At 44.2% G+C, this 21,031-nt stretch overlaps 1 protein-coding gene across 1 annotated transcript in view; it reads right to left on the bottom strand.

Annotated features, from left to right (window-relative positions):
• Positions 1 to 21,031, bottom strand: part of CNTNAP2 (contactin associated protein 2) — a 1,403,550-nt gene that overhangs the window by 226,533 nt on the left and 1,155,986 nt on the right. Inside the window, exon 16 of the mRNA XM_088018399.1 lies at positions 5,995 to 6,165. Within this exon, the coding sequence (XP_087874525.1) occupies positions 5,995 to 6,165 (171 nt within the window). The remainder of the gene's footprint in view (positions 1 to 5,994; positions 6,166 to 21,031) is intronic.

Below are 21,031 nucleotides of genomic sequence, written 5' to 3'. Positions count from 1 at the left end.
AATCATTATGTTGTACACCTGCAGCTAATATAGTTATATGTCAATTATATATCAATTAAAAAAAAGAAAAACCCCTCCATGGTCACTGTTTATCGTCAGACAGTTCCAACAGTTTCCTGATTGCAGCCCACCTTCAGGAACCTCATGTACGAACACCAACGTTGCAGCCCCTTCTCCCAGGGATGGCGGGGGCGGGGGGCGGGGAGCTGGGAGCTGGGCTTATTCTTCACTCTCAGTGCTTCTTCCAATATTCTATGGCATCAGAGGCTTTGTTCAGCAGCGTGTCCCCCTGTGACACACACTTACTCTTCCCATGCTTCCTGCTGTCACCGTTTGGACCTGAGGACTGGAACATTTGGCTCACAGGCTCTGTGTCCAATCCATCCATTGCCATCACCACCCGGGGCCCCAGCGGTGATGTGGATGACCTGTCAACCCTCTGGCCTCTTTGTCATTCCCTGACTTTCTCCACAGCCCTTTCATACAACCTACAATCCCACTTGCATGGCCAGCCCATGCATCTCAGACCTTCTTATCATCTCAACTGCTTTCCCGTGAAATCTCGAATTCCAAAATTCCACCAGCCATCATCTGTCCTTCCACCTTTCAGTGTGTTCTTTGTCAGTGTTTTGAACACCAGCCCTTCCACCATGGTGATCCCCTTCTCCACCTAGATTTTCCACGGTTCTCCATTTAGACTAGCACCTCCTCCGTTCGTCTCATTCGCTCGGCAAACTCCTACACGACACCTGCTGTGTGCCAGGCAGTGCTCTGGCCCTGGAGAGGCAATGGTACACGATGCTCCAGATCCCTCCCTGCACTGGTGTGGGGTGTAGAAACCCCCCCTTTTTAAAAAAAATTCTATTTATTTATTTGACAGAGTGAGAGAGAGCACAAGTAGGCAGAGCGGCAGGCAGGGGGACAGAGAGAAGCAGACTCTCCGCTGAGCAGGGAGCCCGATGCGGGACTTGATCCCAGGACCCTGGGGCCATGACCTGAGCCTAAGGCGGACGCTTAACCCACTGAGCCACCCAGGCGCCCCCAGAAACACCTTTCTGATGCATCCACACCATGTAAGACTGGCATCCTGAGCCCGAAGTGTTCTTTCTCATTCATTTTGAGGCTCAGTTAAAATGATACAATCTCTAAAGAACCTCTTCTTATTCTCCAGTCAGAACTAACTGTTGCTGCATCTGGGTCACCACTGTATATCACTTGTACTTCTAATATTTATTTCATCTTATCCAAAATATTGTTTTCTATGATAGTCTCTCCCACTGGATGGTGGAGTTCCTCTCTGGCACATACAGAGCAGGCAATAAATATTGGCTGGAATACCTAGACCACTATATATTTAGAATCGGATCTGACTCTTGCCAAAATGTCTCCATGGCTTGTATCATACTTCATACTTGTTAGCAACGCCACGTGCTCGTAGCTCCCACACACCTGTCGCGTTCCCCATTCCGACACTTTCGTTCACGCTTCTGTTTGCACTGTCTTCTCCTAGAATTTTTTCCCCTACTTCTTCGTCTACCTACCATCTTTGCCCGCTCTTTCTGACCTAACCCGGCATCCCCTCATCTTCCTCTTCATTCCCTGGAAGGGTTCTGTACCTCTCCCTCTAGATGTGTAGAGTACCTTAAGGCTATCACTGTGATTTACTCATCGTGTGTGAATGATCACAAGTGCCCTATCTGGAATCAGCTGTGTGACCTGTGTAGTTCCAGTTTCTTCTTCTGTAAAATGTGGCTAAAACTTGTTATAAAACCTAAAACTGTTAATACCTATAAAAGCTTTAGAAACAGTGCCTGGCACTTAAGAAAGGTTCAGTGGAAGTCATGTATCTATACTGTTATCAATGTGTTTGTCTCCTTCATTAGGTGAGGATGTTGGGTTCCCTTGTCTTCATCTTAGACTCTCCAAGGTCTACCCATTGCCTCTGCCCCGGCAGGTGCTCAGTAAGTGGTGGTCTGACGATGGGACCATGGTCGTGATCACCGTCTTAGCCAGAAAAGGGTTCTAGACAAGTCAAGTTGAGCCCTAGGGGTAACTCTGAAAAAATAAATGGATCTATCCATGGTGGTTAGTGAATATCTTCAAAGCAATATTCCTCTGCCATCTCAAAAATGCTAACAAACACACAAGCAAATAAAACAACAAACACAAAATAATTTCTGATTTGGAAAGGGACCCCCACGTTTGTGGCTTATTCTCTCCTCCTTACTTTGACCTGTTTCTTTCAGCCCCTTTAGATGTTTGGATTCTGGATTACACTCATTTTCACCTCCTCGGGGGTCTCACTCCTTCAGACCGTCCCTCTCTCCCATTCCTCTAACCTCTTGTTTGCCAGACTCTCCTCCTTACTATAGATGTGAGCTCAGGTCTCTACCACATACAACAGCTGCAAGAACAAACAAAACCACAGCCCCCTGACCCCCACATCCACCTCAACTCACCCCACACGGTCTTACTTTTTGACCTCTGCATGATAAACTTCATGGGTACTTTATGTCTTCATTTTAGTGACCTCTCGGTTCAGTAGTACCACTCTTTTTTTGTTCTTTCTGAAATTCTTTCTTCATTTGATCCCTGGGATATCACTGTCTCCCTACTTCTCTGCTCATCTGCTACAAGCTATTTTGCTTCCTTCTATCCCTTAAATATGGGTTTCATTCTTGGATATCTTTTTTCCTGTCTCCCAGTCAGGTTTCCATCTTCCTCCTCGGGGCTCTCTGCCACCTCAATGTGTTCTGGGAGGTGGTGCGGTCTGGTGTTAACAGCAATGACTCTGGGACAGGCAAAAAGCGTTCAGGGTCGGGCACCAGCCCTGCCACTTCCCCGCTGGGTGATCTTGGCAACTTACTTGGCCTGTGCCTCAGTTGCCTCATTTGTAAGGTAGAGATGTTCATGGTATTTGCCCACTTCAAAGGCTGGTTAGGAACGTGAGTTGATTTAGGAAAAATCCATGGAACAGTGCCGGAGACACAGTGAGGCTGTATAAAGTTGAGCTATTTTTATTATTATCGTAACTACTGATTTACTTGTCTACCCTCCAGAACAAACAGAAAGAACTCTGATTTCCCTCTGAGGAAAAGAAGCCATGACTATGTTTTTTGACTATGTTCCCTCTGCACCTTGCACAGCATCTGGGACATTGTAGGTACTCAATAAACACTGAATGAATGAACACACACAGAGAGTGAGTGAAATATAGTCTTAAAATTTTACCTGTAAAGTATGCTAAGGAGTAACATCAGTCTAATTTTATCCTGCCTGGTTTTTTTTTTTTTTTTTTTTTTTTTACTTGCACAGTAAGATGTTGATGGTATCTCATTAACTTAGTGTAACTGACTCACTGTTCTTAGAGTCAAGAATCTTCTACTCCTGACAGGAGGGCACGATGTAGTTAATTAACAGAAATGTTATTCTGGAAGCCATGAACTGTGTAGGCATGAACTGTGACAACATTCCTCAGGGACACAAGCAGAGAAACAAAATTTGAATTCCTGTCAGAAAGACATCAGAAAGCCTACCAAGTTAAAGGGGGGGAAAACAGTAGAGACAGTCTTTACAAGTGTGACTTCAGGAGCCATCTTTTCTGAGCTTCCTGGCCAGGAAAACAGGTGTGCAGAGTGCCTCAGCCACACAAGAGAGGGATGGGTTGGGGATAGAGTGCTCCACCCCCATCCACTGCCTGTGCATCCTGCAGAGAAGAGTCTGGAGCAATGTGATAAATGGGGCAGTGACAAGCCTCCACCTGGCCATTTTTTCCTCCATGTTCTTCATGAAACCACTGCTTCTTATTTGCTTTGAGGAATTTTTTCTCAAATATATAAACCTGCCTTCTTTTCTCTCATAGGTTCCTTTGAACCTCACTGGCGATGCTCTAGCATGATGGGCATTCGATATCTCTGCCACTGGAGGATCTTTCGTCCAACCTCAGTAATTGTCAGACGCTCCGGAGGACTCCAAGCAGAGGCCAGCCTCTGGTCTGAATGTCCTACACTTCTTTACCAGGGGGAAACACTATGACAAAACGAGGCTATCATTCTCCCTCTGCACAGAGTTTTCATCTAATGGAAAGACTGGGGAAACTTTGAGAGCATCTCTGAAGATTTTTCAACATCAGAAATAACTGAAATTCTACTATGCAGGTGCTAAGTAGAAACCTTTGCCTTGCCTATATTTGGTTTGTCTTCTTTCCAATCCAGGCGCAGGCTTACAAAACAAGGACAAGGTAACTTTATAGAAGCATATAGAATTACTCAAATATGGATCGTCAGTTTTCTTTTTTGCCATGAGGTATTTCTAAAATACAATCCAACCAATGTAGAAGTTGGGAAATAGTTTGAATCAATAAATTTTAACTGTGGAAATGAAAATCCTTTTAAAATAATTCCAATCCATAATTCACATAAAGAGAGGATGACTCTTTAATTACTTTTTTGTTTTTAAAGATTTTATTTTTAAGTAATCTCTGCACCTAACATGGGGCCTGAACCTACAACCCCAAGATCAAGAGTCACATGCTCCACTGGCTGAGTCAGCCAGGTGTCCCTGACTATTTACTTTTTAATTCTCGGACTAGAATATTCTCAGTTTTCCTTTCAATCAGATCTGGCTCAGATTAGATCTATAACGAGCATCCTCAGGAATATGATCATGATACCTCCTATTTCCTGAAATAAATGCTTTATGAGTATCCATATTCTATTATTATAATGACCCCACAAATTACCACCTCCATTTTACAGATCAGGAAATTGGGATTCAAAGAGACGAAGCAATTTACCCAAGGACTTGGATTTCGACCTGAGACTATGACTTCCAAAGACTGTTAATCACAGTCCACTGTTTTACAAAAAGAATCCCATGATCATGGCAGAAAAACACTGCCTGAGGTCCCTTTTTAAAAAACCACATTGCATATTGCAACTACAAAAAGAGAAAAATATTCCATCAGATATTTCCAGGAAATGGGTTTGGGATCTTGATGGGACCAGACCCAGTAACACAGGCACTCAGATAAACGGCGCAGACTGGGAGAAAGGAGACTCTTTGATGTGAGGGAGGGGCACCGAGGTCTTGTGGAGGGACACGGGGGCCTTGACTTGTGTATCCGTTCTGTCATCTGTGCTGATTCTTTCTTGGTCTGAACAGTCAGGAGAGCCTGACGTGTGCAAATATTCACCAAACCTGGGAGTTTGTGGACTGTACATTCTGGAAGCTGATCTACTGCCCCGAGAATAAAATACCTCTGGAATAATGAGAACTGCCCCTCTCACATCCAGCGAACCCCCACTTTCCACGGACGGCATTCCCTGAACCACATGACCTCGTGAGGATCTTTGGGATCCAAGGCAAGCTGAGCTGAGCTGAGCTGAGCTAGGCAGCATCTACTCTCGCTCTGATTATGTTAGTTTCTGTACCCTTAACTAAATAGATTCAGAATGGAACCCTTTAGAGGGTGTGTGGGTTTGGGGTCTATTCTGGAAAGCTGCAGACTCGAAAGTTTCTACATAGATAGGACACAATGCTGTGTCTACACTGCTTCATTAACTCATACAGACATTAATTTTTATTATCCCTCTTTTCCTTTGTATTGTTCCTCCCACCGTCTTATGTCTTACTCCTGATCACTTTACACAGTCTTCTGTCTCCGCTTAACCCTGAATCCCTGGAAAAGAAACATATATATAGACTTTAAAGACACACCTTCCCCCAGTGTTATGGGAGCAATTTATTCTCTCATCTTCTTCCTTGAATAGCCCATGGGACTCTCTGAATGTGCCTGCTTCCTTGGGAGCAATCCAAGGGTCGGGGGGAGGCGCTTAGGTCTTTCTCAAGTTTCTGTATCTACCTTCCAGCACCATTTCTGGAATGAAGGCAACCACTGATGTTTGGATCCAATGACATTACATAATCAGGGTCGGGATCCACCGGAAGTGACAAGAGAGGCTATTCACGAGTTGACAGAGAGTTTATACTCACATTTCAGCTCAAGTTTGATGAAATCTGTGTTGCCCAGATTTTCCAGAAACACTCCCCGGGGGATTAATGTTTTGAAGTAGAAAGAAATGTCGGCACTAGTTTCCCCTTGAAAAGTAGAGAAGTGCAGGTAGGATGATGGGTTTGGGAAAGAGGCAGCATTCCAATAATTTCCTGTGGAAGAAAAACAAACAAACAAACAGGGTAATTTGTACCTCGATCATGGGAGTAACGAAAGAGAGAGCCATTTCTTGAGTTTTAACAAGTTTCCATTGGCAATAGCTCGTTTCCTCATATCCTGCTGCACATCACTGCACAAAATCCCCACAAACTTATTTCTTACTTTCCCCAAGGTCTACGTGTGTGTGTAAGAAAATGTTTTATTAATGATCGAGAGTTCGGGTTCCCACCAAGAGCAGCCCTGGAGGGACTCTAGGGAGTAAGTGCTAGTAGAGGAGAAAGCAGAGGGACACCCCTGGCACGACCATCTGCGGGTGGGGGCTGTTTTGAACTCGCGCCTATGTACTGGTGGCTTAGGTTTGGTGCAAGAAGCACCTGGGCTAGACCTTGAGGGACAGAACAGGAATGGGGTCTTTGGTATTCTGCTCTTGCTTCTCATCCACCTTTGTCTTTGAATAGCCAGCACCTGCTCAGACACTGGGTATAGGTGTTGTGGGAATATAGTGTGTGGGGGGTGAGGGGAGCCCTGGGAAGCAAGGAGCTGGTGAGAAGGCGGGATGACCAGGCAAGGCCAACATTTTCCCACCCCTCCCATTCCAAACCTCCACAGGCTAGTTGCTGTAAAGGGAATGTCTCCCCCGCCAACTTCTTCCTTCCTGGGGATTTCGGGTGAGGGGGTGGGGAGTGCTGAGCTGAGCCCACCTATGGGCTCTCCATCAGCCTCTATCCCTGAACTCATGGGGAAGACACAGCTGTATACTCCTCCCGCCTTCACTTGATCGTAGCCAGTGTCCCCAGGAGAAAAGCAGTTTACAGGACAAAATAAAAACCCCCATCTAAGCTATATGACTCATATTCCATTAGAACAGATGGGCCAAGAATTCAATACAACCAGGAGCTGACTCTTGACTTTATCTCCAGGGGAGAAATTCCTTTTGAATGTGCACATTTCTGAGTATGTTTACTATCATGGCTAAGGACTAAAATACATAAGCATGCTTTAAAATAGCTACTAAAGCCTTTCCTTGTAATACTACACCCATGTTAACATCACCAGATTAGGTCCAAGATGGAGTCACTCATGCTAAGCCCCATGGTGGCAAACCAAAACTTAACGAAGTTTCAACGCCCTGCTCTCCCAGAAAAGAAGGCTCAAGTCAACCAATTGGCTTTTGTCTACTCAGCACACATTACCCGACTGGGCTCCAAGCCTCCTCTCTGCCGCACACAAGGGAAGTAACTCCGCTTTTGCCAATCAGCACACACCCAGTGCTACTTTCTTGCTCCTGCTCACTTTGGTCGAGAAAAATTACTTCCTTTGCACAGCTCTTTGGAGATAATTTCTCCCTGCTAGATTAGATGCTTCCTGATTCATGAATCACTGAATAAAACCCTACTAGGTCAGGAAATTGTCTGTGGAAAATTTTCTTCTAACATCTGAGGTTTTTTTTTTTGTTTTTTTGTTTTTTTACTTTTTACTGGTTTTTGCTACATCTTTCCTTCAAAGAACACGATTAATCAATTAAGTTCACTCTAATCATTTTTATACTACATTTTTTCCTTTCTTTCATGCAAATTCTGCACATATATAATATTAAGTTCAACTGCTATTCTTAAATAAAATAATTTTTGTGTTGGTACAGCTATTCTTAAACCATAATTTTAAATTAAATATAGAATGTTGTTACTATATGAGATATTTAAATACCCTCTTATTTAAGTCGTGTTATTTGTTTTAGTTGTTAGAGACATCTAGGATATAGTGACATCTAGATAAGTGAATGGCAGTTTAGAACCAGTAAGCCAGGGCAAAATATGTTTGTAAATGTTTTCATTAAGGTAAAACAGTGTTGGTGGTGGTCGAACCTATTATTTCAGGGGTCCCAAAAGTCTTAGTGCAGTTTTGAGCTATTTTTTTTATTGCAATATCATAGCTTTCATCAGGAGCAAAATAGACTAGTTTCCTCTTGGGAACAAGAATATGGTATGATATTGGTTAGAATAATACCTGAAAAGAAAGAATTGTAATTATGGTGTAAGTTGCTATCATCTGAGGGCCGAAGGCTCTTCCTGACTCAAGATGTGGCTGAATTTACTGCGAGGGGGCTCTGGGCTCACCTTTACCTGCTGACTGAGAATGAAGGTCTCTCAAGATAAAAACCTCAATCAAACTAGAAGTTGCAGCCCTCCCACCAACCAGAGTTCTGGGAGGAATGAAGCCCAGTCCCCAGGGCCAGCAGGATGCAGCTCACCCTAACTGGACGAGAGTCCTCTTACAACCGAGGAGTCGAGGAGCCTCCAAGGCTCAGAATCCCTCAGTCATGCTTCAGCCTAAAGCAAAGCAATTCTGTCTCTTTAGGCTGAATCCCCAGGATGTGAATGTAATTAACATTTTAAAGTTTCATTCCAATCAAGTGCATTCCCATTTTCTGAGGTGGTGATGTATTAACAGAAGGGCAGTTGTCTAAAATGATTCTAGAAAAAGGAACGCTAAAAGTAAAACTTGTCAGTATTTATTTGAGGTCCAGCGCTGGTTATTCAGACAGAAATATCCCCAGAGAGGAGAAGGGCAGTTCAATCAGTTCATCCAGTTTGATGAAAGATCCCTTCAGACCACCATTCCATTTGTTCTAATTCTATGCTCACTAAGCAACTTCGAACTAATGTGGCCTTTTGAATAGACATATTCACAGGGAAATTGAGCTTTGTGCAAACGGTGGTTACTAGTCACCCTCCCGGACATGTCTGGGTTCTCTCGTGATGTCTTTGGAGTTGTCACTTGTTGTATGTCCCGAGTCTCTGGATGAACGGACTCAGTCCAGATTATTGATTGGCAGCAGTGAGGACTCTCTCGGGACCTGACTGGGGGTGTCAGAGCTGAGGTGTCTACACCTTCAGGTGCTGAAGGAGAGCCATGGGGCACGAGCCAAGCACATCAGAAATTCTACTTAGTGGTACATGACAGAATCGGTAAGTAAACATGCGTACAGGGATGCGGGTGCGGAGGTTTTGACGGGCGGGGTAGACAATAAGAAAGTTTGGGTGCCACTGCTCCAGACCCCGATAAACTTCTGTGAGGCTGTTCTGGTGAGTCTGTGGCCCAGTCCCTGGGATTTTTGGTTATAACAAAATAACACAAGTGCTTTTTTTTTTTTTTTTTTTCTAGTGCTCATTGTGCTTCATGATGCAAGGGGCTTATAGCATTATTATTGTTTATATTGTTACCAACTGACCATAAGCTCCTTGAAAGCTAGGAGCAAACCATTCCATCTCTGTAACCTTTGGCCCCAGAACATAGTAGGTACTCAATAATTATTAAATCCGTGAATAAGTGAATAGCTGCCCCTTGCGGTTATATCCAATTCCACTCCATATGCAAAGTCCTCATGGGACAAAAATCTACCTTATGGGAACCTGAGTACTGAAGATACTAAATAAAGATAAATAAAAGCTGACACTGCTTTAGCACCTCCTGATAACTGGACACTGCCTTCACCAACACACTGTAATTTTTCTTATCTGTGACTTAACTTCTATTTTTCCCTACAGACCTCATGAACGATGCCATGCATTTGCAAGACTGATGGTCTCATAACCTTACGATTATTGAAATAGCTGCAATTTGTACTTGCTATCAAGGTCAGGGCTATAGAGGGGAAAGTGACATTGGATGAGAACACCACGCTGGAAATAAAGAGATTTTGCTGTATGGCAAGGACTGGTGTCTTAGCAGGTGTGGACAGGCGAAAGGGGGCAAGGTTGGAAAGCGTGAAACAGAACAGAAATAACTATCTGAGACCGGAGGGGCCAGTCAGCAGCCACAGAATAACGAGGCAGGTAAAGGGGTCAGGAAACCAGCCCAGGGCCGCGCAACAGTAATCAAAGACTGGGCAACATGGCTGCCGTGAGGTGTCAGGCTCCACCAGCTTGAAAACCACTCGGCCATGTGAGAAGCTTTTTAAATACATTCTGGGCCAGGCCTGGGCCATCTCCTGTGGCAGGAAAGCCAGGGAGGTATCTCCAGCCAGTGCAGGAGAGTGGGGCTGGGGCAGCCAACCAGGCCTTGCTGACGTTTATCATCCCTGCAAACCTTAGTGCATCGTTAGTAGAAAGTGCTGCGCCGTATGTTCATCCAAATTCTTTAACAGCCATTTACTTCAAACTCACCAATGATTATTTGGCATGGGATTCTGACTTCAGATTTTCCAAGGATATTTTCTGTTGGACAGTGTTAAAGAACTTCAATCTAAGATTGGAACTGGAGGGTAAAAAATGGAAAATCTCAGCCATGTGCCCTCAGGAAAAGAAAACGTAAGGACTGACAGACTGATTTCCCATAAATGCCTGATTTACAGAAATCTGACAATGTTGGGATTTTCTTAAATGATAAGGAGTTGGTCGGGGGCTATCTCGTAACAATCTCAGGACATTTTTGCTTACGGTTTCCAGAGGCATGAACAAGAAATGACCTGGGTTGCATTGGTCTTGAAAAATAAGCTTTGTTTGTCTGACTGGACTGGTTTTGTCTGCTTGGGGAATTTTCACAGCTGGCCTCTGTTTGTTTTTTATTTTAACAGACCGAAATGAACTCCCTCTTCTCTCCAACCCCTGCCCATAAACACAGCCTTCCCCAACCCTCAACAGATGCCCAGAGCTTGCTATGGTCTGCGTGTCCCAAATAGCAGTTCCTCTGCTATTCCCAAATAAACTCATCTTTTTGACAATTTTGAGCTTGCCTCAATTTACCTTTTTTTTTTTTTTTTTTTTTTTTAGCTCGACAGCAGCAATTAGTTTGAAGCCTAGTTTTAATCTCTAACCAAGTATTACAGGTACATAGTTTTAATAGTGCTGTGGTGCTACGAAGAGCAGAGCAAAATGCAACTCTCTGCTCCGCCCCTTCCATCCCAACCCAATTTCTTAGCAACAACTCCTATACTTTAACTCTTTCATATCCTTGTATTTCTAAAATATACATGTAGCTATGTATTAATTTATGCGTTGTAGATATACTTGATTGACTTTCCTGAACGTAAGATGAAGGCTGAGCATTTTTAGGACCCCCTCTCCTTATGCCCATTCTCCATATTCTCCCAAACTAGCAAACTCACAGATTTTTGGTTATACTGAAATTCAATATTTACATTTTTAGGACTATGTATTATTCACTAATGAGTCAACTAGTAAAATCTAATTATATTTTATGTGTACAATTTTTTTGTTTCTCTTGAATCAGTAATTACCTATTTTCTCATTGGCTTGGTTTTCTTTGTACCCGTCATAAATTCTCTCCAAATTCTTCAACATATCTGTAAAAATCTTCCCAGAAATGCTCCCAACATGACACACATCCGGTAATCTAGCAGCCCCTCTTTTTGTCCCTCAGAGGTGCCTTCTAGAGCCTCTGTCTTCTTGTTGCCCCGTGGGCTGGCCCTTCTCAGGGTTGATGCACAGCTCTGGTCCTGAGACCTGTCTCTTGCCATTACTGCAGGCTGTCCTTATGATACTCTTCAGTATGAAATGCCCAAATTTCTGGACCCCATGACTTTGGGTGGCCCCTCTTTCTGGGTCTACACCCTCATTTCCACAGGCACATTCTCTTGTAGCTTTTTCAGGAAAGGAATGTAGGAGGTCAACCTTCTAAATCCTTGCTTTTCTGAAGAGTCATTATTCTACTCTCACACCTAATTGAAACACTCCAGAAAATTATTCTGCCATGGAATTTTAAAAGGCATTTCTTCATTATCTTCAAGGTCTCTGTGTGGTTATTGAGAAAGCTAATGTTTTCTGATTACTACATCTTGTATGTAACTGATGGGGTTCAGGACATGCTCCCCCAAATATGGCACCTTAGTATATTGAATATTTTAAGCTGAAGGAACGTAAGAAATGGCAGGTGCAGGAAGGACTCTCTGACCTTCCCCTGAAACAGGTCATAGACCCTCACGTGAGGAAAGGAGCACCCTCATCTCAAAAGACAAAGGGACCTGAGAGGAATCAGAACAGACTTGCTGAGTTTCCCCCAGCTTACTACCCGTAGCTCATGTATGGTCCCATAATGTCTTTCCATGACTTTCTACTACGTAACAAATCTAATACAGAAACACTCAGGTTTAACCATTTCTTTATGAAGGCTCCGTATATCATGTACAACTTCTTTTAAATAAATTTGTATGCTTTTCTCCTGTTAATCTGTCTTTGTCAGTTTAATTTTTAGATCCAGCCAGGGACCCTAAGAGGATTGAGGACATCTTTTTCCTCTCCTACATAATTTGTACCTTTTTCTCTCTGGAAACTGTCAGGATATTTCACTCCCTTAAATGAAACTTCATATGCCTGCCTTGGTCTGGATCTCTTCCCCACATCAGGCCTGGGACTTTAATTTTTCCAATCCTTCTTTCTCACATACCTATTAGTTTTATATTTATCTTTATTTCTCCTACTCCTTTGCACTCCTAATTTAGATCTTTGTTCTTTGTGCTCTGCTTTGTTGGACACTCCTTCAGCTTTATTTTCGACATTGCTATTGTGTTTTTATTTCAGCAATTACACCTGTAATCTCCAAGTATTATTTCTTGTTCTCAGATAGTTCCCCTTTCTGTAGCACTCTGTTCTAGGTTGTTTGTTATGATTATTGTTGTTACTAGTTTTTGATGCAGTATCTTCTCTAATCTGAGAAAATTAATTTCATTTTAAAAAGTTTTCTTCTGCTTTCTGCATTATCTGTTTCTTCTGAGATTCCCTTCCCTGCTGTGTTGTTAGTTGGACTCCTTCCTTCATGAAGTCCCCGACATCACCTTCAATGGTTGGTGAGTCTTCCCTTTCCTTTCATATAGACCAGTGAAGTACTAGCAAGTGGACCGGACTCTCTGAGTGTGTGGATCTGGGGGTGGTGGTGGGCTTATTGATGACTGGGCTTCACTACAATGTGGAGAGCTCCCTCTCTCATCAAAGGGCCCCCATAAATGTGAGTATCTGTGACCTTTATTTGGACATAGATCATTCGATTCCTTGAGAGAAGAATCTTCCAACTTTCTCATGAGGAATATATATGTGGTGGTCAATGTTCTGGTTGCTCAGAGGAAAGAGGCTGACGGGGTTCATAGTAGATTTCCATGTTTTTCTTCTGTTTTAATGGAGGAGTTTTGCCTTTTTTTCCTTTGGTGCCTGCTGTCTGGAGGGTAAACCTCTGACCTCCTGCTTAGGTAGAACAGGAGAGCCAATGGTGTGACTGGAGAATGTGAACTAGGGGTGTAGCTAACGCTACACAGACTTCCAACCCATCCTCTGTGAGCCTCATCCTCATGGAGCCTTCTGCCCACTCCCATTCCTGAACCTGTGGGAGTTCGCTGAAGGAAGGGAGGGAGGGAGCACCTGAACATGTGACATGCTGGAGGTCCCCCTGTGACGGTGGTGGTCGCCAAGAGCAGGGAGTGCTGTGGAGGCAGAGTGGAGAGAGTGGTGGGGTGACAGTAAGTGACCTCATGGGGGCTGCTCTGGCGTGTCACTCGGTGAAGCTGCCGCGTGCTGGCCCACACAGAGGCTCCAGAGTCAGAGTCTGGCTCTGTCACCCACCCCTACTGGGTGACTTGCAACCGGTTTCTTGATCTTCCTTAATCTCAATTCCCTCATTTGTACAATGGAATTAACAATGGAACCTCTCTTATTGGGTGTTGAGAATCACAGAAGATAATCACAGAAGAAATGGGTTTAGCAGGGTGCTGAGCACAACGGAAGTGGTCAACACGTTGTTACTGCTGTTACTACCACCAAGATGACGTTAATCACGACGTCCGACGGCTTTGGTGTCACGTGCAGTCACTGTCTGAGGGCTCGGCCAAGGAGTGGGGGAGGATGGGAAAGGAGCCTCTCTTCCTTAGACAGGTACAGAGCTTTTCAGCAAACCCTGAGGCCCCTCCTGAGCCTTCCTTACCCCGTGGGTGAATTCTTTAAGGGGGAGCAGCAAACTGCCCCCAACCAACCTCCAATGCTGACTTCTCCTGCCAGGTGGCTCATCTCAGACTCAGACCCATGTCTGCCCTTCGGCCCGTTTTCTTTGCACCCTTCTGCTCCCCACTTTTACTGGCTTTCAAAACTGTGTGCTCCCCGTTTCTTCGTCTCCTTACTGCCTTAAAAAATTCCTTCAGGACACACAAACGGGAGTCACCGTGAGCCTTGGGAATGTGATATATTATTTTGGAGAGCAGACATTGAACAAAAATCTGATGAACAAAAGGATGGAGGAGCATCTAAGAAAGTAGATAATCCATAGATAATCTCATTTGAACAAAGGTGCGCCCGAGATACCTGCAGGCATTCTTCCTGCCTCCTCCGTAAGGAGATGGGTAACGAGGAAAAGAGAGACTCAGCATTTGCCCAACACGGAGGAAGGAGACTGCACGTGGGCTCTCCAGCCGTGGGCTGTGGTCTGGTAAGGCCATGGCTGCCGGTGTGGTCCGAACGCCACTGGCTCTCAGGTCCAGCAATTTCCTCAGATCCATCCAGTGGCCCAGTCCTGGGACCACACTGAGAAGCATAACTATAGCTTTTGCTTTAAGTGGCAAGCGATTTTGAATGTAAATACGAGTTCTGAGGAGACTAATTACTCTAAAAATTTTTAGTGACCTCGAGGTTAGAAATTTGGGTTCTCTGTGAGTTATGCCATGAGCCTTCTATTGTTTACCAGGGGCTGGGTGCTATTTACAACAATAAGCCAGATGGCTTCATTTGCATGTAGATTTGAGTCTATTTGTAGAGGTGTCCTTATGGGTAGGAAAAAAAAATGACTTCCTTAATTAAACCATTTTGTACATTCAGGAAAGGTAAAAGTAGCTTTTCTCAGCTCCCAGCCTGATTTTATAGGGCAAGCTCAACTTCAAAATGAAGGGCTCCAAGTTAAAATGTCATTGACTTGCAAGGTGTCACCCTCACCAGCCGGCCTTTTCTGTTGCTACAACATACAGGGCTTGTGGGCGGGGTCAACAATGTAATAAATCTTTCATCCTGTGTCTCTCTGGGATTTGGTGCCTTTGGGCAAGAATGGGATTGGGGTCCCACAGAGAAAGAGAATATAATAGTGAAACGTGAAGGTCACGGTGCTTTCTGCACCTGCTGTGAGCAGACCAGTGGCCTGATTATGGGGGGATGCGATGAAACAGGCTTGTTCCTGATCAGTCATGGAAACTCACACATTGAATCTGTCAATGGTGCATATAAACACAGTGGTACTAAAGAGGTAATTTTATTTTATTTTGAATGCTTGAAACAGTTGTGTGTAGTCAGATATTTGGAGACGGGGAGCAGGTCTAAAACTCTCCATAGTCTCCATGTTAGATCCCTAAATTTCCTCAAACTTTCTTTATTGGGACTATTAGTGATGCCTAATTAGGTACACTAGTCATCTTAAGTATAATGGGATGCAAAGGTAAAAATTATTCACCAGAAGTGGAGAAATGAACTAGTTTTGAAATGGAAATATCTGTGCTCCCTGCTCTTCATTCAAATTTCTGTCTTGGGTAAACTCTAAAGGTTTCTGGGTGATCGATTCTAAAGAAGGAGGGGATAGCAAGCCTGAATGTCTCCTACCCCAGTGAACAAAGGCCTGGAGGAAGATCTGTTTGTGTTAGCAAGAGTAAGACTGTTGTATCTGGAGGTTGTAGGACAAATTTATATCACTACATGCAGGTTGAAATTAAACATATTTAACAAGCAATGTAGTACACAGAAGTGCCATGGGAGAGCGGCTCCAGGGACTGCCTAAATTTTCAATGCTTGCATGGCAGTCCCAGGGATAAATCTGCTTTTCTCTCTCTTCCTGGGCAATGTGATGTCGTCACTTCCTTTCATGATTTCAAGTGCTAACCGTAGATCAGTGATTCTGAAATTTATGTACACAGTTAGATCGCTACTGTGAGTTCAAGATTAACATATGGGTTTCTTACTAGACAGCTTTGCTTTGACCTACAAGTACCTCGAACTCTAAATGACTGAAAGTGAACATATATTTCTTCCAAATTAACTCTATCTCCAGTATTCTCCACTTTGGAGCTGTTGCCACTCTGCCACTCAAACCAGAAAAAATGGGACTCATTCGTCCAACCCACCCCCAAGGCCGGATAACCACACCTCCGAAATACTCTACAGGTAAGTCTCCTCCTCTCTGTTCCTTCTGATGCCAGGGCTCAGGCCATCTCCACTCACCTGGACGACACACTAACTTTAGGTTCTGCTTCTAGTATCTTAAATCCAGTCCTTACAGAGCCAACAGAGGAATCCTGCCAAAATGCATAGCTGACAGTTTCACTCGCATGAATAAAACTTCTCCTGGTTCCAAATGCCTGTGGAATACCTTGCACACTCCCGGATGTGGCATATCAGGTGTTGGCCTACTTCTCCAGCCTCCTCTCCCTCTCCCCCTCACCTCGGGACGTGTGCTCAGCCACACGCAGCTGCCGTGACTTCCCACCTCCCACAATTCTGTGTGTGGACTCCGTGTCACTATTTGCATGGTTTCCTCTTTCTGGACTATCCTTTTCTCCAGCCTGCCCTTCCCGGCTCTCCCTGCTCACGCACTGCATCGGGCTTAATTCCTTCTCTCCCATTAAGGTCCAATTCAGGTGCCACTACCTCCAGGTGGCCTTCTGACCCCTCCCCTGTAGGGCACGGCACCCTCTCCCTGCTCCTGTGACATCCTGTATCTACCATTTCACTTAACTTGCTGCGTCATTAGAATTACTTTCACGTGTTCCTCTCCTCTGCTAGGCTATGAACTTCAGGGAGCAGAGATTATATTTTCTATTTCTTTCTACCCGTAATATCGAGGCTCACACACAGATTTGTTCAATAGGTGTTTCCTGAGGAAGTTAAAAAAAAAGTATTCTTAAAAAAGATCTGAATCATTGATAATCCCACTACTAGTTCTTACCACTTCTTGGTGACCATCTGCAAAACCTACCTTCTCCTGTTTCTGAATCAAAGAATTATTTAGCCCATTCAGACGGGAGTTTTTCTTTTTCTTTTTCTTTTTTTTTTTGGTTTGGCATTATTTATTTGGACTTTTAGGCACATTCAACATTTCCATTCTCAGAGATCTGACACGCCGGCTCTCTTCTAGACCAGGGGGTCTTTAGCGTGCACTTATGGTGGTCATTAATGGTTCTGAGGGCTGCCAGACCCGTGGGTGTTACCTTGTCTTTACTATGTTTCCCTTTGCTATCTACTTCCTCCTATCTTTTTCTCTCTCCCTACAATTGTGATTCATGCCCTCATACCATTCGGTTCCCATTTTATCATCGGCCCCATTGCAAGGAAGCAGGGTCATAGCACAAATATAAAAGACTGCAACGTGCTTAGCCATACTCAGCCGCTGTGCAGAGCAGGGATGCTGTCGTGTGAGGCAGGCCTCACGTATTGATAGACTATGAACCCCCCAGAGCCTCACATCCATAGAAAAACAGATTTTATATAAAATCCATTAGGTGTGTAAAATGTGGAGGAAAGCTGCCCATTTCAGCAGAATGGTGGATGCGAACATGGGAAATGGCCCTACGCGGCAGAGTAATGGATTGATACAAGCCACACAATTATGTTACACAAATCAAAGTTTCCTTTTTGTGCTCTTTTCATTACAGGAAATAAAAAGATTCACATGTCCTATTCATAGATACTGTCGTTTTCCTACTGAAAACTAACACGTCCCCCGCCCCCCAAACGGTCTCCAGGAGCAGATCAGTAAAGCAGGAAAACAGACCGTGGTGTAAAGAGGAGGTGGGGAAATGGGGCTGCAAGCTTTTAAAACCTCCGGTTCTTTATTTGTAAATTAGAAACATAATTCCTTCGTCACAGGGTTGTTGTAATGATATAAAGCAACGGGCAACATACAGAAGCACTTTGAAATACCAAAGCACTCTAAAAGGGCAAAAACACCTCTCTTGGCCTATATTTATTATTAATCATAGAAAAATGACAGATTCTTGTGTGTGCGAGGGTGAGAGACATGGCCTGGATTTATACATAATGTGCTGCTGTTTCTTAACAACTTGCAAATACTCAAGGAAAAGGGAAAGCAGTTGAAAGAGAGCCTGAAAACAATTCCATTCGGTGGCCAAGTGAAAATAATTTCCTGTGTAAAAGTAAATAATGCATCAAAGCCGAAAGAGATGTTCAGATTTTCAGGATATAATGAGCACACTGAAGGCACGATTCCATTTCTTATCGCGATCCCTTGTGGTTTCGGTGGTGTGAAGCTGGGTGCATTGACACAGCTTTGGTTGTGATCGCCCCCGGGTAAGGCTTGTAAGAGGATTCAAGTTGATTGCCAAGGACACCCATTGGTCGGAGACCGTGAGGGACCAGCTGGAAGTTGATAACATTGTGTCACAGAATCACGACAAATAATAAAGTGAGGGCAATGGCATCTGCTATGTTGATTTAGAACAGTTTTACTTCAAAGGAGTCTGCGAATTTGTATGAGGGCAGGACAGACAGCTGGAGTGGTGGGTGCCCAGCTGCTGAGATGCCTGGCATGAAGAGCCTGTCCCCATGAAGTCACAGCTGAGCGTGGCTGGACAGCATCGCACGCTGCTTGGAGGGGCTGCCTGGCCACCAAGGAGGTCGGCGCTGAATGAGGAGGTGCTGCTGCAACCCCAAATAGCATGGCCTCCCTCTCCGTTGTTGTTGTTGTTTTTTAAAGATTTTATTCAATTATTTGGCAGAGAGGGAAAGAGAGCAAAGGCAGAGGGAGAAGGAGGCTCCCCGCTGAGCAAGGAGCCTGATGTGGGACTCGATCCCAGGACCCTGGAATCATGACCTGTACCAAAGGCAGATGCTTCACCGACGGAGCTGCCCAGGTGCCCCTCCCTCTCCGGGGCAGAAGTACATACCCGGCTAATGACATATTGCATAGATTATTACAGAGCAATTCGGTGCGACATGTCACTTGATGATTGGATTTCACATCTTCCACTTCAAGATTTCAAGTTGTAAAATAGAGGTTTGGGTCTCGGTCTTGCCTTTGGGGTTACTGAAAGCAAAGACTACCTGTTCAGAATCGAACCGTTTGGGAATCTCAGTATTTCTAAAAGGGACTTTAGAATATAACAAAAAGTTAAAGTTACGGTGTTGACTACCACTGCATGGTGCTGAAGGTTATGCTAATTTGAGACCTAGGAGATGGTGGCTTAATCTGGGTTTTGAAAGCAATTATTTGCAGCAGGCTGGCAGCCACCCAGAGCACAGCAGCTTTGAAACACGGTGCATTCTGACCTTTTCTCAGTCCCAGGGCTCCGGAGGAAAAACAGGGGCTTTAAAATTCAGATCGGAAGGTGCACAAACAAAGCCCTGAATGGATTCTGATGGAACCAATATCACATTTCACCTCGGCAAAACTTTACGGGAAGTTTATGGGGATTTATTGTTTCAAGAACAGAAGGACATTTACCTACAGATGCAGGGGAATAAATTTCAAGTACATTTAGTATTGGAGAATGGTCGCTTTATTGCTGATTTCAATCCACTTGACTTTCTCCTTAATCTTCCACCCTCCACCTCCAGTTGAATACCACGCACACACCTTTGCAGTTTGGTGCTTCAGTGGTTTGTAAAATTTTAAAGAGTTTCTAATAGCAAAAAAAATGAAAACAACCGCAATGTGTAAATCTGTTATGGTATATTAAGCAAATATAATACGATGTGGCATGAACAGTAAAGCAGACCTATGCAAATTGTCCATTGTGTATTGTTATGTGGCACACAATTTTCCGGATAAAATGGGTATGATGGCTCCATTTTGTTCAAAAGTATATGTGCGTGTTGTCTCTGTGCCTGATACATATATACACACGCTCATGTACATGAGCGTGTGTGTGTGTGTGTGTGTGTGTGTGAAGAGAGAAAGGGAAGAGGAAGCAGAGACAAGAGTCCATGAAAGCTGCAAGGCTGTAGGAAAGGGAGTTTTTGGTTAGAACTTGGGATGGGTTGAATGTGAGGGGAGCCTAATAGAGAAACATGGAGCTAGAGCAGCATGAAAGATAATTTAGGGGCTCCTGGGTGGCTCAGTTTGTTAGGTGTCTGCCTTCAGCTCAGATCATGATCCTAGGTCCTGGGATCGAGTCCCGCATCAGGCTCCCTGCTCAGTGCTGAGGATTCCCGGCACCTGAAGGGAGCCTGAATAGACTACTGTATTCTTATCTTCAAATTTCAGCTGAAGAAGATCCAGAGGATCTCTCTGGGGAGAAGACCATCACGCTTCACCTCATGTGTCCTCTGAGAACCTACAGTACATCACACACAGCCCTCAACTTCATAAAAGATCCAGCATCTAGGGACCACATCATTTTGTCTCTGTCTCTGATATCACCCTGTTCTACTCTCCCTTGCTCCAGCCACACCAGCCTTCTTCTTCTTTTTTTGTTTTTTTAAAGATTTTACTTATTTATTTGAGAGAGTGAGCAAGTGAGAGAGACAGCAGGAGCAGGGGAAGGAGCAGAGGGCAAGGGAGAAGCAGACTCCCCACTGAGCAGGGAGCCCAGCATGGTTGGGGGGGTGTCTCTGGGATCATGACTGGAGCTGAAGGTAGACACTTAACTGGCTGAGCCACCCAGGCACCCCATCCCAGCCTTCTTTCTGTTCTTCAAATTATCAAGCTTGTTCCAATCTCAGGACTGGTTTCTTCTTCCTAGAGTCAATTGGAAGTCAGTCACCTCCTCAGAGTCAATGCCACCTTGTCAAAGGAATGGAAAATCCAACCTCAAGTCATCATCGGTCATCCCCCATTGGTTTCATTTTTATAGCATTCATCATTATCTAACATATCTATCTATATATATTAAATTTACTTATTAATTGACTGTCTTTCCTGAACTGG

This window comes from Eumetopias jubatus, unplaced genomic scaffold (genome assembly GCF_037043125.1).
Source record: "Eumetopias jubatus isolate StellerSeaLion01/CBP00866 unplaced genomic scaffold, mEumJub1_p1.0 scaffold_14, whole genome shotgun sequence".
NCBI classification, from domain to species: Eukaryota; Metazoa; Chordata; class Mammalia; order Carnivora; family Otariidae; genus Eumetopias; species Eumetopias jubatus.
This window is presented reverse-complemented; position numbering and strand designations above follow the sequence as displayed.